Raw genomic sequence first — 14,349 nt, forward strand, 5'->3', positions numbered from 1 at the left:
TCCTTGTTTTTTTCCTCCTTGTAGCGCTGCCTGTATTCCTTAGACATATAGGTGTATGGGTGCCATACTATTTTAGTATCCATAAAGCACTACTCTATAGTTTGAAGTGTCATCTTTTCTACTCATTAACTTAGTTATGCTAATGGCTACTTTCTAACAGTACATAGTGAAAAAATTCTTTTAAGTCGAAGTTAGTAGTTTTCTGTAAAATGATTAATTATTGTACTATAAGTAGCCCACCACTAAGTAAATTCTGGAGACTTTTTATCCTTCACCCTTTTGGTAACTTTGGTGTTCTCATGGCAAGATAGTAATTTCCCATATTCAGAACTGTCAGATGACTATGAACCCACGAAATTTTGATATCTAATGTTGTCCACTGTCATGTTCCTTTCTTCTGGGAAAGTCTTCTGAGTACCCAGATATATGTGGAAGTAATATTTCTAAGTAGCATGTTGCATCTGAACTATATATGTTTCAAGACGGGTTTTGCTTCCTCTACTGGAGGAAATACAGTAAAGGTAGATAGTCTTTGGATAAAGAAAAATGGATATTTACCTACCTAATTATTTTCTTTATCGAAACAATATGACTTGGTGATTAAGAGAGAACCTGAGCCAGAAGAGGAATAGATATTGAATTCCATGGATTTATATTTATTGTGACAAGGCCAAATTTACTGTGCACTGTAAAATAAATGGTTGTACTGTTCTTTCAGACCATGGTTAACATATGATTGCAATAAAATAGTTTACAGTGTAAGATACCACAGTGAAGGGGAAACTTTCAGATGTGACTGCCAATCCTTGCCTGCCATCCTCCCAATCCTTCCCGAATTTTAAACCTTCCTAGCCCAGTTGGATAGGAAGTCATGAACAGAAAGAACAGGTAATTCCAAGTCCAAGGAGCGTAAAGTGCTCTAAAGTTGTGGTTGTTACATGTAACATGTACATAGCAAAAATGAGCTTTGAATATTAGCATTTTCTGAATTTAGATGTATACTGAGAAATGCATGGGAAAAGGAGTTCCTGTGAATTCTAGTCTGTGAAGGCAGACAAAAAATGGAGTTGTTAGTGTGAAGCAGAATCTGGATTTAGATGTGCTGTGAATCATCTGCTTGGTTTTTGTCTGAATTGTAGTTTAGATCTTAGATACAAGCACTGGACTGAGATATCCATTGTTTCCTTTCATTTCTGTTTGTGAGATTTATATCATATTTTGTCTACATTAGGACAATTACTCTTGGATATGAGGAGTCTTATTTACTTTTAGGTTTACCTAATCTGCATTACTAGGGATTTCCAGGCAAATAAATATATTATTAAGTTGTGCTCATGCCATTTTTTGCCCCAAAATGGAATACTATGTGTCTTGAAGGTCATAAGTCTTCCAGGATATGTTCTATATGGCAAAAGTTAAAAAAAAAAAAATCTCCATAAGTTGCACAGGCTAGTTTTAGAACCTGGGACAAAGCAGTCTGTAAGAAAGAAGTGTCTTCTTGTGACTTCAGTAGCTGGAAAAGCTCTCACAGATGGCTAGAAAAAAGGGAGCACACCCCATCCAGGAGGGCTCTGAAGACTCACATGGCAGAAAGCTGATAGAATATGGCTATTGTTAAAAATGCAAGATTGTATTGTGGTGTGCACTGAACCGTGCTTTCAGAAGCAGATCTCTTTGGATGCATTCATAGTCTTTCCTGTTTGACCATCACGTAGGTGTCAGACTGTAGGGTTTGTGTACAGTTCAAGTGCTTGTCCTGAGAGACCACTGAATAAAGGTGCCTTTGGCATATGCCACAGCCTGTTGGCAATTCTATTTAAAGATGGATATACCAATGCTATTTAGTGTGTACAGTTTATAAATACTTGGCAAATACTGTACTTGACTCTTGAAGCTAACTGATGTCCATTAAGATAAAGTAAATGGACAATTCAGCAATTCTAAGGCCATTGATTGTACAACTGATCATTATGTTGAGCTTTGTGTGGATTCTTTCTGATTCCAGTTGTGGCTGCCCTGTCCACTTAAGTTTTGGGACAGCAAAAACTTCTGAAAGCAAAGCAATAAAGGGTGAATCAATTCAGCTCTTTCTAGCATAGCATCACAAACAATTTGACTGTGTGACAATGTTCTCACTGCATATACAATTTTAACAAAATAAAAGATCTATCAAAACCAAGGTAATAAATTAAAGACTTGTGTGTGAATCAGACTTGTCTGTTCTTTACTCCTTTTTTAAAAACGTCGTAGTTGTGTTGTTTGCATTTAGATTTAAACCATTGTCTGCTTTTCTAACTTATCAACATCTTATTATACCTTTCCTTACATTGCATCTATTTCAGAACACTAGGTGTTTTTAGGAGGGATTTCTACAGCTGTGCTTGATAACAAAAGTCACAGTCAAGATTGTAAAAAAAATAGAGGCAAACGACAGAATTTCTGTTATAAATCTAAATGCAGTGCAAATCTCAGAAGAGAGGTAGGAGTTGTCAAATTAACAAATGCTTATAAGTTTATCATGTTAATTAATTGACAGGTCAAATAGTGTTTTCTAACCTTTGTGTGCAAGCAGGACTGAACAATATTGAAAATATAAATCTCCATTTTAATTGAAGTGTACGTTAAAAAAATGATAAAATTTACTTCGAATAAAATTACTTCTATAGACAAGAACTAAATACATTGCCTTTTATTACAGTAATTTCCCAAGTAAGCTGGAATCCAAATAGTACTGGTTTTGGAAATTGCTCATGGTTTGCCCTAAGGTATCTTAAATTCCTGCTAAACTTTTATGTGGCATCTGCTAACAAAAGGTCAATGTGTACCTGCAGCAGACCACAGAAGGCTCGATGTGCTGCGGTGTTCTCTGTGCTAAGACCAGAGACAAATCTACTTCAGATATACTACTCCTGGTGCCAATGAAGTTTTTAATAGCTAGTGCCATACTAACCTTTCTGGTAGCTGAAATGTGTTCTAGCAGATATTCTCAGTCCTTTCTAAGACTGTAAGATGGTCCAAAGACTTTTTTAGAGAGAGTAATTTAAAATGTTTCCGTAATGAACCTTAAAACAGTTTTGTTAATACAAAACCCTAAGCTTTCAGAGTAATTTCTCTGTAATTTCTCTTCTGAAAAATGAATGACATTTTGGTGTGTTGTGCTCTGTTCTTATGCAAGATAATCTCTTTCGGTGCAGGTTGTAGGGTCAGAGTTTGACAGTTACCCCCTCATTTTACCTTTCATTAAATGGCAAACCTTGAACAGCAGCCACTAAACCTTTTCAAGGTTTTAATGTTCACTTATGACAGATTTACTCAACAGAAAATGGCAAAATGTTTCATGGGAAACAGTGTTCCGTATTTTTGACTGGTTGGTCCTGAACACAATGTGGAATTAATTCAGCATCGGTCTTCATTGGCTGCTTCCCATAAAATAAAGACAGAAAGTGAGGTATTGGCATTTTAAAGAGGAGGTGCCAGGAGAATAATAGCTTCTACTCATACATTTTCTTTCATACTAGATACATTTCCAAAAATGTGAAATGTTAACTTCAAAATAGACTTTGATATGCTGTATTTAAGGAAGGAGATTTACTGATTTCTTGCTTTTTCTTTCTACAGCTAGTTGATGTGGAAAAATGGGTATGTGATTCTGTCTTTTATTCACTTGATCCCAAACGTTTCATGTTGCCACTGAGTCTAACCTGTCTGTTTTGATACCCTCTCTGTTCATGACCCTTCAACTTGCATGGCTCAAAAAAAGAGGCAAATACATGGTTGTGTAGGATCTGGTCATTCCTGAATTGTCATACCAAATTTTGTGTTACCACAGTGACTTTTCTGTCTTTTAATTTGATTGTTGAATTGTGTAATGTAAATGTGTGATTATTGCCTGTCAGTTTTGAGCCTTGCTGTCTGATGTTATAACTCCATTCTGCAATCCACTCTGCCTTTTCTAGAATAGACACTGTAATTCTAAAGTGCATGACAGTAAGATAATTAGTACTGATAATGTGTGATGCTGTATCTAGCTGCAATTAATATATATATGAAATATTTAATGATGGAGAACAGCTGCTACAGAATAAAAAAATCATTCATAGATCTTAGCAAATAAAGTCAAAGCACAGTTTTCTGCCGAATGTGTTGTTAAGATCTTTCCTTAATGTGTCTGTGTATACCATGCATATTTGTTTGGGCATCTGATATAACTCTTGTATATGGGACATATTTACGTATGTTTTTCTCTAACATCTGCATATGTATGAGTTAGTGATTGTAAAAGTGTGTGTAGAATTGTTTGTTCACATTTAAAATGTTAGAAACCTCTCTGAAAGCTTGGACTATATTGGCCTTCATGATTTCTTAATACTTAATTAGAGGTGCATATGACCTGGAACAACCTTAGACATCCTTTGGTATATGGTGAACATAGCTAGAGCACTGGTCTCACTTTATTTCAGCCAGACATAGAATTTTAATCTGTGATTATTACATGTTTATCGTAAGTAGTGACTCAAGTTATAACTTGCTTGAGACTCCTGTGGGTAAGTTCATCGTTGCTTTTCAACACCCTTTCTACTCGTTTATTACCAACTGTCTATATCATATGACATATATGTATATATATATGAATGTTTATAATATTTATTAAACAATAACTGTAGTTAATTATTAATTTTAGCTAATTGTATCAGCATGACAGCATTTTTCCATAATCTGTGAATCTCTGATATTTGTGACAACCAGCAAATTTTTATATGGATTGATTTGGAATATTTTTAAGCCATAATGATGGTCAGGTTACCTTCTCAGTTCGTCCACGTTTTTAATTCAAAGTGAGAGAGCTTGAGTCTAAATCTCTAGATTTTGTGGTTTTGTTCCTATTAAGAATTTTGCTATAAAGAGAAAAAGAGCGATAAAAAGGAAATTCAGTAGTATACAAGCATCTGGCCTTATACTTCATAACACATGAAAAATTGTAATCCAGAAGTTTATTGTTTACACTCTGACATGGCTTGGTTTTGACTGAAGTATTCGAAGAGTATGTTCTTGGAAACTGTAGTATTACTTGCATAAATACAAGTCAGATCTGCTTAAAAAAAAATCAGAATTTAGTAACATAAAAATCTTATGCTTTGGAAAGACTGCTTCACAGAAATGTGTCCTTAAACCATTTAAAAAAGAAATTATTCCCATGGCAGCAGAGCTAAATGTTTCGTTCTGAGTTACATCAGCTAAAGACTTTTCCTGATAGACCAATTCTGTAATCCAGACAACCTCCTATCTGATGAGGATGGAGTGGGTGCTGGCTTTACTTCAAATATGAAATTATTCTCTCTCAGATGGGTCCCAGTTTGCCCTGTAAAGCAGGTTTTAACCCCTTCTGTAATTCCAGAGTGTTACCAGAGGTCTTATGGTGGACAGCAGATGTACCTACTGACTGACTGCAGCAGAAGGCTGGCTGTTGCACAGCTGCATGGTCACTGAGGCCAGACACCTCATTCTAATATATATATTTCTTCATAAGCCATTTTCCAACGTAGAACACACAAGATTAATGCAAGTGTGTTCAGTTATCTCTATGCATCTGTGGACACCTTGAAGCCCAAGCTGAGAGCGTAAGTTAGACAAGCTTCATGTCAAATTAATGACCAAATTAGTAACCGAACCTTGATGCAAGCAGTTTCATGCCCCTCACAGGATAAGCTAACGTCATCCACTTCTAAGCTCTTCCAGCCTGTAAAGTGTGCTAACGAAAGTTTTGGAAGGAATTACTCCAGTTCTGCGGTGCTTCTCCCGTTGAATGACTATCATTCTTCTGGTAATTTTGTTCCAAAATCTTTATTCCACTGTATAGCATGGGCTGGCAGTTGCAGCTAGGTAAGAGTTAAATAGGCTTAAGGTATTCCTTGAACCTTTGCTTTTTTCCTTTTGTCTCTCAGCAGGTGTGACTGTGAGGGCTTATAGGTCTGCTGCAGTGCAGAATCAAACAGTTTAGTTTAACACATCTCGCCAAACATAAAAACTAGTGCAAGTAAGGCTTACCTTTTCCATCCTGGCCCCCATTTCAGATTTAAAAATGGCTTTTCTGCTTTTAATGAAACTACTAAGGGGGAGGAAACCCAACATTTGATCAGAGGGATTTACTGAATTTCAACTGAAAGTTGCAAGACACTGACTATGTCTTATTTACAGAGAAAATAACAATAATGAAATACACTGAAATTGAATAACGCATAGTGAAAGGAATTCCTTTCAACCTGCTATTTTTTTCTCTTTAATACATTTATGAAATACGGGAAACAATTTTAAAGTGTCTGCTGTGAATTAGCATCTATTGGTGTTTGTTTGCAAATTTGAGATTTCAAGGTAGGTGCTGTATACTTTAAGGGTTTGATTTTTTTCAAAGGATTTCTGTTCTTATAAAAGCACCTGAATGTCTGTCTTGACTTTCAAAACAAATGTTTAGCACTGTCATAGAATTCGCTGTAAGGAGTGAGAATTTTCCGGGGCATCTGTGGTTTCCAAAACCGAGCCTTTTTTACAAATTTGCCTACATATAGTTGGTGAATTATTTTGAAAATTTGCCATTAAGAGTCATCAAGAATGATTGTTTTCAAGACAGATTACTCTGAAGAGCTTTTTACCTGAAGGGAAACCAAGTGTACTTGTTCTCAAATTTAGAGTACAAGAGATAAGGATTTTCATCCTTACACTGTGCAAACTCTAACATTGTAGAACTTTCTGTAACTTTTAAATAGACAGAGGAACCTCTTCTGCTGAAGGTAATGGTTAATCTTTTTCTCTTTCCCTCAAATAGTTACTGTGTCAGCTTGGTTTTATGCCACTAGTAAAACTAATTTTCAGTTTCTTTGGAGAAAAGAAGCTCGCAGAGTAAGGAAACACACTTTAGATGCTTTTCAAAAGAATTGCTTTCATTACAGAGATTTCTGGGTTGAGAAGAAGTGAATAAATCCTGGCTTTGAGGATGGTGTGGACTGGATAGATATAACAAGAACAAGTAGATTTTGACAAGAGGAAACAAGCTAGAGTTGCTGTAGAGTTTGAAATGAGCCACGAAACAAAGCTTTATCGAGACAAATGGTTGCAGTAATTGTCTTCAGTGCCACTGAAGTAATTTCACATCCATCCTTTATAATCAGTGTGATTTTTCAATCATTAAATGAATTATCTAAGGAATTGATTTTTTTGGTTGAGGTTTTTTTGTTCACATTATGTTCAATTACTTAAATACAGATTTACTTGTCAGATTGCTGTGGTGGGAAAACATGCTAATTGTGCACAAATATTTGATCCCCCAGTTTAAAGAATTTGCATTCAAATTTTAGATATAGCATGGACTGCAGAGGTGACCAAATGTAGGGAGTAATATCAGCAGTTTTATCATAGGATCACTCAGTTATTCTCATACAGATATTGAGAGAAAATAAGAGGAGATACCACTGTATGATGTTAAAATGAACAGGAGTGACTATGTAAATACTGCTTAAAATGCCACACCTACAACTATAGTTTCAGCCAATCTGCAGTTCCATCCTTAGTGTTCTGTATGTTGTAGTGGATGCTAATTGCAGCCCAAGTCTAATTCACATAATCAAAAGAAAGCATCGCAAACATTTCCTAAGTACACTTTTTCTTTCCAGAAGAAATCTGTGTGCAAATCTGACTGAAACTTATTTTAATAGAAAAGTATTATAGCATTTTGAGCTGTATACTAGGATTCACAGAATCACAGAATGTTAAGGATTGGAAGTGACCTCAAAAGATCAGCTAGTCCAATCCCCCCACCGGAGCAGGAACACCTAGATAAGGCTATACAGGAAGGCGTCCAGGCGGGTTTTGAATGTCTCCAGAGAAGGAGACTCCACAACCTCCCTGGGCAGCCTGTTCCAGTGTTCCGTTACCCTCACTGAGAGGAAGTTTCTTCTCAAATTTAAGTGGAACCTCTTGTGTTCCAGTTTGAACCCATTGCCCCTTGTCTTACCATTGGTTGTCACCGAGAAGAGCCTGGCTCCATCCTCGTGACACTCACCCTTTATATATTTATAAACATTAATGAGGTCTCCCCTCAGTCTCCTCCAAACTGAAGAGACCCAGCTCTCTCAGCCTTTCTTCATAAGGGAGATGCCCTTCATCATCTTTGTTGCCCTGCACTGGACTCTCTCCAGCAGTTCCCTGTCCTTCTTGAACTGAGGGGCCCAGAACTGGACACAATATTCCAGATGAGGTCTCACCAGGGCGGAGTAGAGGGGGAAGAGAACCTCTCTCGACCTACTAACCACCCCGCTTCTAATACACCCCAGGATGCCATTGGCCTTCTTGGCCACAAGGGCACAGTGCTGGCTCATGGTCATCCTGCTGTCCACCAGGACCCCCAGGTCCCTTTCCCCTACACTGCTCTCTAATAGGTCATTCCCCAACCTATACTGGAACCTGGGGTTGTTCCTACCCAGATGTAAGACTCTACATTTTCCCTTGTTATATTTCATTAAACTTCTCCCCGCCCAACTCTCCAGCCTGTCCAGGTCTCGCTGGATGGCAGCACAGCCCTCTGGCGTGTCAGCCACTCCTCCCAGCTTGGTGTCATCAGCAAACTTGCTGACAGTGCACTCAATTCCCTCATCCAAGTCGTTGATGAATATATTGAATAATACTGGCCCCAGAACTGACCCTTGAGGCACTCCACTAGATACAGGCCTCCAACCAGACTCTGCCCCATTGACCACGACTCTTTGGCTTCTTTCCTTCAGCCAGATCACAGTCCACCTCACTACCCGATTGTCCAGACCACACTTCCTCAGTTTAGCTGTGAGGATGCTGTGGGAGACGGTGTCAAATGCTTTACTGAAGTCAAGGTAGACCACATCCACCGCTCTGCCATCATCTATCCACCTCGTTATGTCTTCATAAAAGGCTATGAGGTTGGTCTAGCATGACTTCCCCTTGGTGAAGCCATGTTGACTGCCCCTAATGACCCTCTTATCCTTGATATGCCTTGAAATGGCACCAAGGATGAGTTGTTCCATCACTTTCCCAGGGATGGAGGTGAGGCTGACTGGTCTATAGTTGCCTGGGTCCTCCTTCTTGCCCTTTTTGAAGACCAGAGTGACATTTGCTTTCCTCCAGTCCTCAGGCACCTCTCCCGTTTCCCAAGATTTGGCAAAGATGATGGAGGGTGGCCCAGCAATGACTTCAGCCAGCTCCCTCAGCGCCCGCGGGTGCATCCCATCTGGACCCATGACTTTATGGATGTCCAGATTGCTTAACTGGTCCCTAACCCAGTCCTCATCAACTAAGGCAAACTCCTCCATTGTCCTGCCTTCCTCTGGGGCCTCAGGGGTACGGGGCTCCTCAGGACAGCCTCCAGCAGAGTAGACAGAGACAAAGAAGGCATTCAGTAACTCTGCCTTCTCTGTATCTTCTGTCACCAGGGCACCTGCCCCATTCATCAGTGGGCCTACATTGCCTCTGGTGTTAGTTTTATCTGCCACATATTTGAAGAAGCTCTTCCTGTTGTCCTTGACCCCTCTCGCCAGGTTTAACTCTAAGGAGGCCTTAGCTTTCCTAGTTGCCTCCCTACATCCTCTGACAACAGCCTTATATTCTTCCCAAGTGGCCAGCCCCTCCTTCCGTGATCTGTAAACTCTTCTCTTCCACTTGAGCTTACCCAGCAGTTCCCTGTTTAACCACGCAGGTCTCCTGGCTCCCTTCCTTGACTTCCTATGTGTCGGGATGCACTGATCTTGAGCTTGGTAGAAGCAGTCCCTGAATGTTAACCAACTATCTTGGCCCCTTTACCTTCAAGCAGCCTTGCCCACGGGATTTCCCCCAGCAATTGTTTGAAAAGGCCAAAGTTTGCCCTGCTGAAGTCCAGGGTTGCAATTCTGCTTGCTATTCTATTGCTGCCACGCGAGATCCTGAACTCCACCATTTCATGGTCGCTGCAACCAAGGCAGCCCTCCACCTTTACTGCTTCAACCAGACCCTCCTTGTTAGTGAGGACGAGATCCAGCAGTGCACCTCTCCTAGTCGGCTCTTCCACCATTTGCATCATCAATGCACTGGAGGAACCTCCTGGACTGTGGCTGGCTGGCTGAGTAGTTCTTCCAGGAAACATCAGGGAAGTTGATTCCTTTGGTATTTCTCCTTCAGTCCATATTATAGATCTGAGAATTTCAAGCTGTGTTCTGTGTATCAATAATAATTACTGTGAATTGCAGCAAGCTGTCTACTTTCAGTTTACTTGTTTTCAATACTTCTTAATTGGATTAGTGTAAGGATCTGATATTTCTATATAAGCAAATACAATCCTACAAGAATATTATGAAAGATAATATTGTGAAAGGATTTTAAAACTAATCTTGGCAACTTTGCTATCAAAAATTCTAAATAAAATAGCATTACTATTTTGCTCTTTTCATCTAGCCAGAAAGCACAAGAATTGAGGTGAGACTATGGTAAGTTAGAAGGTGTTTGAACAATCATAGTAAGTGATACACTAAGTAAAAGCTGTCCAAGGGACCAAATTATATAATAGCCCCAAACAGCTGTAAATATTTACCTTAACAACACATCCTTGGTGTCCTCAGATAAAGCTCCAATAGGTTTTAGATGTTATTTATTTATTTGATTTTGAAAGAGAGAGAACAGTTAGGATCATGGATAGAATGATAGATGTTATGTGCATCAAATCTTTAAACAATTTTTTTTTTCTTTTTTTTTCTTAGTTCCCTGCTCCAAGCCATACAGGTAGTCTGGCTGCCAAGTTTAGTTCCTCCACAAGGATGATATTTGTGTAACACTAAGCACTCATATACGCATTTGTCCCCAAAAGACCAGATAGTGCATGCAGCTGGAGACTTAAGCCAGTGGAATACAATTATCCAGTTGTTGGTTATATTCAATTCCCAGTCCTGCCTCTCAGGATAACTTTTGAAAAAGTTGGATTCTAGAGAAACAGATGCACGTAACACAGCATATTCTGATTTCTTGAACAAGTGAGTTTGAAAGGTGAAATGGTGTCTTTGATGGATTTAGTCATCAGTTTTGCATTGATTTTGGTAGGACAGGATTTAACAGAGACACTTATTTGTAGTCGAGAAGTGTGTCAAAAGTCCAGTTATTACCTTGCTTCTGAATGGTCAGTAGAGAACCTCCAGTGGATTCTTGAATTTCAGTGTCTGGTACAACACAGGTGTTCTGTACTTAGTTTATAACTGGTCAGCTCTTCAGGTATTGAAAGTGCTTTAGGCGTTTACTCTGTAGACAGTGTAGGGTCAGCAAGTTATTTAGACTCCCTATTATAGTCAAGGCAAAGAATCAATCCCTTCTACTGCATAGGTGGTCCTATCCTACAGGACATGTCAGCTTAATAAATCAGGCAAATTGCATTCTTGAAATGACTGTCTCTTCCTTGACTGTAATTAAATCTACACAACTAGCTGAAATCTGCATAGTGCAGATAAATCTCATCCTTAATAACTCTTAAGACTGAGTTTATTTCTAATAGTGTTTTATACTGGCTATTGCGTACATATATATGGTTTGTTAGGGTGTGTAGAATGTCATATTTGAAATGTAAACGTGAACAAATTCTACTATCATCAGTGCAGCTCCACTGATGGGGTAGGAGCTTTGTGTATAAGTAAAATAACATGTCATCACAATATCATCTCTTCTTTTACTTTTAGCTGAGTTAGTGCTGAAGTATACAACAATTATTTTTTGCATTTGGTGACTTTATTGGTCTGTCTTTTTGTCACTTTGACAATTTGGTGTTAGTGTTTGGCAAACAATACCTTTCAAGAGCATTATCTGTTAGAATGACATTAAGAAATTTCAAGTTATAGGTCTGTTCTACCTGTCTAATTTTCAAATACACATTCTGAATTGGTAATCTAGGTCCAGAAACTCATGTGTGCTGTTGTGCTGAGGCACAAAGAGCAGAAAGTTCTTCCCTCTGCAGAGGAGAAGTTGGAGAAATTTCTTGTGCAACAGCCTGTTGCCTACCTGAAGTGCGTAATTTCTGTTGTTTTGCTTCAGGGTGGTGTGTGTTGATTTTTTTTTTTTCTCCCCCCACTCCCCCCAACTGAGAGTTAGTGTTTTTCAAAGTAAGCATTCTCTGTTAGCTAAGAAGGGATTCAGTCTGAAAACCTTGGAGCACATTCTTGCAGCAGGCTGTGACAGGAGAACCTGGAACCCTCTGCCCCATCCATTTGCTGGTAGCTGGGCAGCTGGGGCCATCTCCTTTCATGGCATGTAACTTCCCAGGCTTAGCCTGAAGTTTCACAGGGCATTCTCCTCACATAATGTGCATTTAAGCGTTTGCCATGAAGAGAAAGCATTTTTACAACAAGGGAGTTACAGAGTATTTCTTCCGCTGGTGGTTTTAAGGACGTGTTCAGGTGTCCCTCACCCCCTGTTGTCTTTCAGGTTTTCTGGCTTGAAGGGGCCTGTTCATGGCACTTTCTGTCTCTAACAATGACATATAAATCATCTTCAAGATTATTAAGGAACCAGAGTAACTCTAAAGAACATAATATGACAGATGCAAACAGATTACAATTTTTTCTCTCATTTGTTACAGTTCATTTAATGTGTCAACTGAAGAGAATGAATTGTTAAATCTGATCTTCCAAAATATCCAGCACAAGAAGCTGCTGTATCATTTTAGTAATCAAGGGAAGAGATGCTAAACTATTCACTTTAATTTGAAGCTAGTTAAGAGATTACAATCAAGCAGTGAAATCATCAAGAGGAGAACCAGGTTTCACGGAAAGACTGTTGTTCAATATACTTGTAACATGAAAAAGCAGTGGGATTGTGTAGTTTGCAGAATAAAATTTCATAGAGGAATGACAGCTGGAAGAGATTGAGGTTTTCAATAGATCTAATGTCCTTGATAAACTGACAGCATGATCGCAAATTAGATTCAGTATTGAAAAATATTGTAAAAGTTATATTAGAATTAATCATGTAATTAACTTTTTTCTATATTACTGAATTTGCAACCTCTCCTTCCCCCTGCCTTCCCCACTGTAGTCAGCTCAGCAAAGACTTCTGGTTAATTAAAAGCAAAGAAAATATTGGGGATGAATAATAATGACAAAATGATCATAGTGTATTTTAAATCCTTGCTTTATGGGGATGGTGGACAGGGTGCACTATCTTTAATTATGGACAATTTGTTTCCAAATGTCTACCGTATAGACCTAGAAGACTTTTAAGAAGAGAAGCCTATGAACATTTTGAGATCATTAGATTATACTTTTTTTTGGCTTTTACTTTAGCTAGAACATCTTGTACATCTTTGAGAACAGATACTTCTGTTTTAAAAGCATGTATGAAATGAAAGCACTCAGTCTTGCTTGGAAGCTGTCCAGTTAGACTCTCTCTTTATGTGGGATAGAGATTTGCTGCCAGTCTTCAGTCCTCAGCTTCAAACTTTGTGAAGAAATCCAAATCACTGCTTGCAATATATCACTCCTCTTGTTCTTGAGCACCTCCATGAAAATTAACCTAAAAATTTCTATAATCTTCTGACATCAGTCCCATGGCACTGAATTTTTTTTAACCAGTGAATGAAATATTATTAACATTTTAATTTTCTTAATTTATTGTGCATTTACTTACAATACATCACTACAATAGTGGTGTTGCTCTCCAGCACTGCACTTTGAATGCAGGACTTTAGAACTCGCGTTGTACTTAGTTAAACAACTTGCTCTGCAGATCGTTTCGAAGATGATCAGGCATGGTACCTGTTTTACCTGTACTGTGTTTTATTTTTAAGCAATAAGTATTTAATTTTCTGTATTACTTAAAGTAAAAAAAAAAAATCTGAGAAAACTATTGCATTAAAAAGCAATGAAGCCTTGTTCTGAGCAGCTGTTTTGCTTTCTACCATGAGCTATAATTATGCTAATTGCAATGATAAATGTTTCTTTTAAATGTGGTTTGTAGTTCCGTGTATCCCACTCACTTTTTCGGGGAAAACAAATCCCATTTTTAGCACCTGAAAGCAAATATTCATTTCACATTTTCTCTTTTTTTCCCCCCCTTCTCATGGCTCTACAGAAATTTATGATGAAGGTAAGCAAGTTAAACATTTAGTGTTATACTTTCTGTGAATTCCTACAGTTTAATTAAATTCATTCTTTTTCTTTGCTTTTTGACATCAGCATCAAACTTGCCTTCACTAAAACAGCACATGCTGAATTTTGTAACAATTTGGTTTTAGAAACAACAATGATTTTAGTTGGATTGGGGTTACGGTTTATTTAGATTGTGAAGGACCAAAGGCAGGCACCTTTCTGGAAAGAGGAGTCT

The 14,349-nt window shown here is 38.3% G+C and overlaps 1 protein-coding gene across 1 annotated transcript in view; it reads left to right on the forward strand.

Moving 5' to 3' along the window:
• RYR2 (ryanodine receptor 2) overlaps nucleotides 1–14,349 on the forward strand; it is a 364,098-nt gene that overhangs the window by 92,245 nt on the left and 257,504 nt on the right. The window contains exons 6-7 of the mRNA XM_065631500.1: nucleotides 3,619–3,639; nucleotides 14,098–14,112. Coding sequence (XP_065487572.1) covers nucleotides 3,619–3,639; nucleotides 14,098–14,112 — 36 coding nt within the window. The remainder of the gene's footprint in view (nucleotides 1–3,618; nucleotides 3,640–14,097; nucleotides 14,113–14,349) is intronic.

This window comes from Caloenas nicobarica, chromosome 3 (assembly GCF_036013445.1).
Source record: "Caloenas nicobarica isolate bCalNic1 chromosome 3, bCalNic1.hap1, whole genome shotgun sequence".
In the NCBI taxonomy this organism is placed as follows: Eukaryota; Metazoa; Chordata; class Aves; order Columbiformes; family Columbidae; genus Caloenas; species Caloenas nicobarica.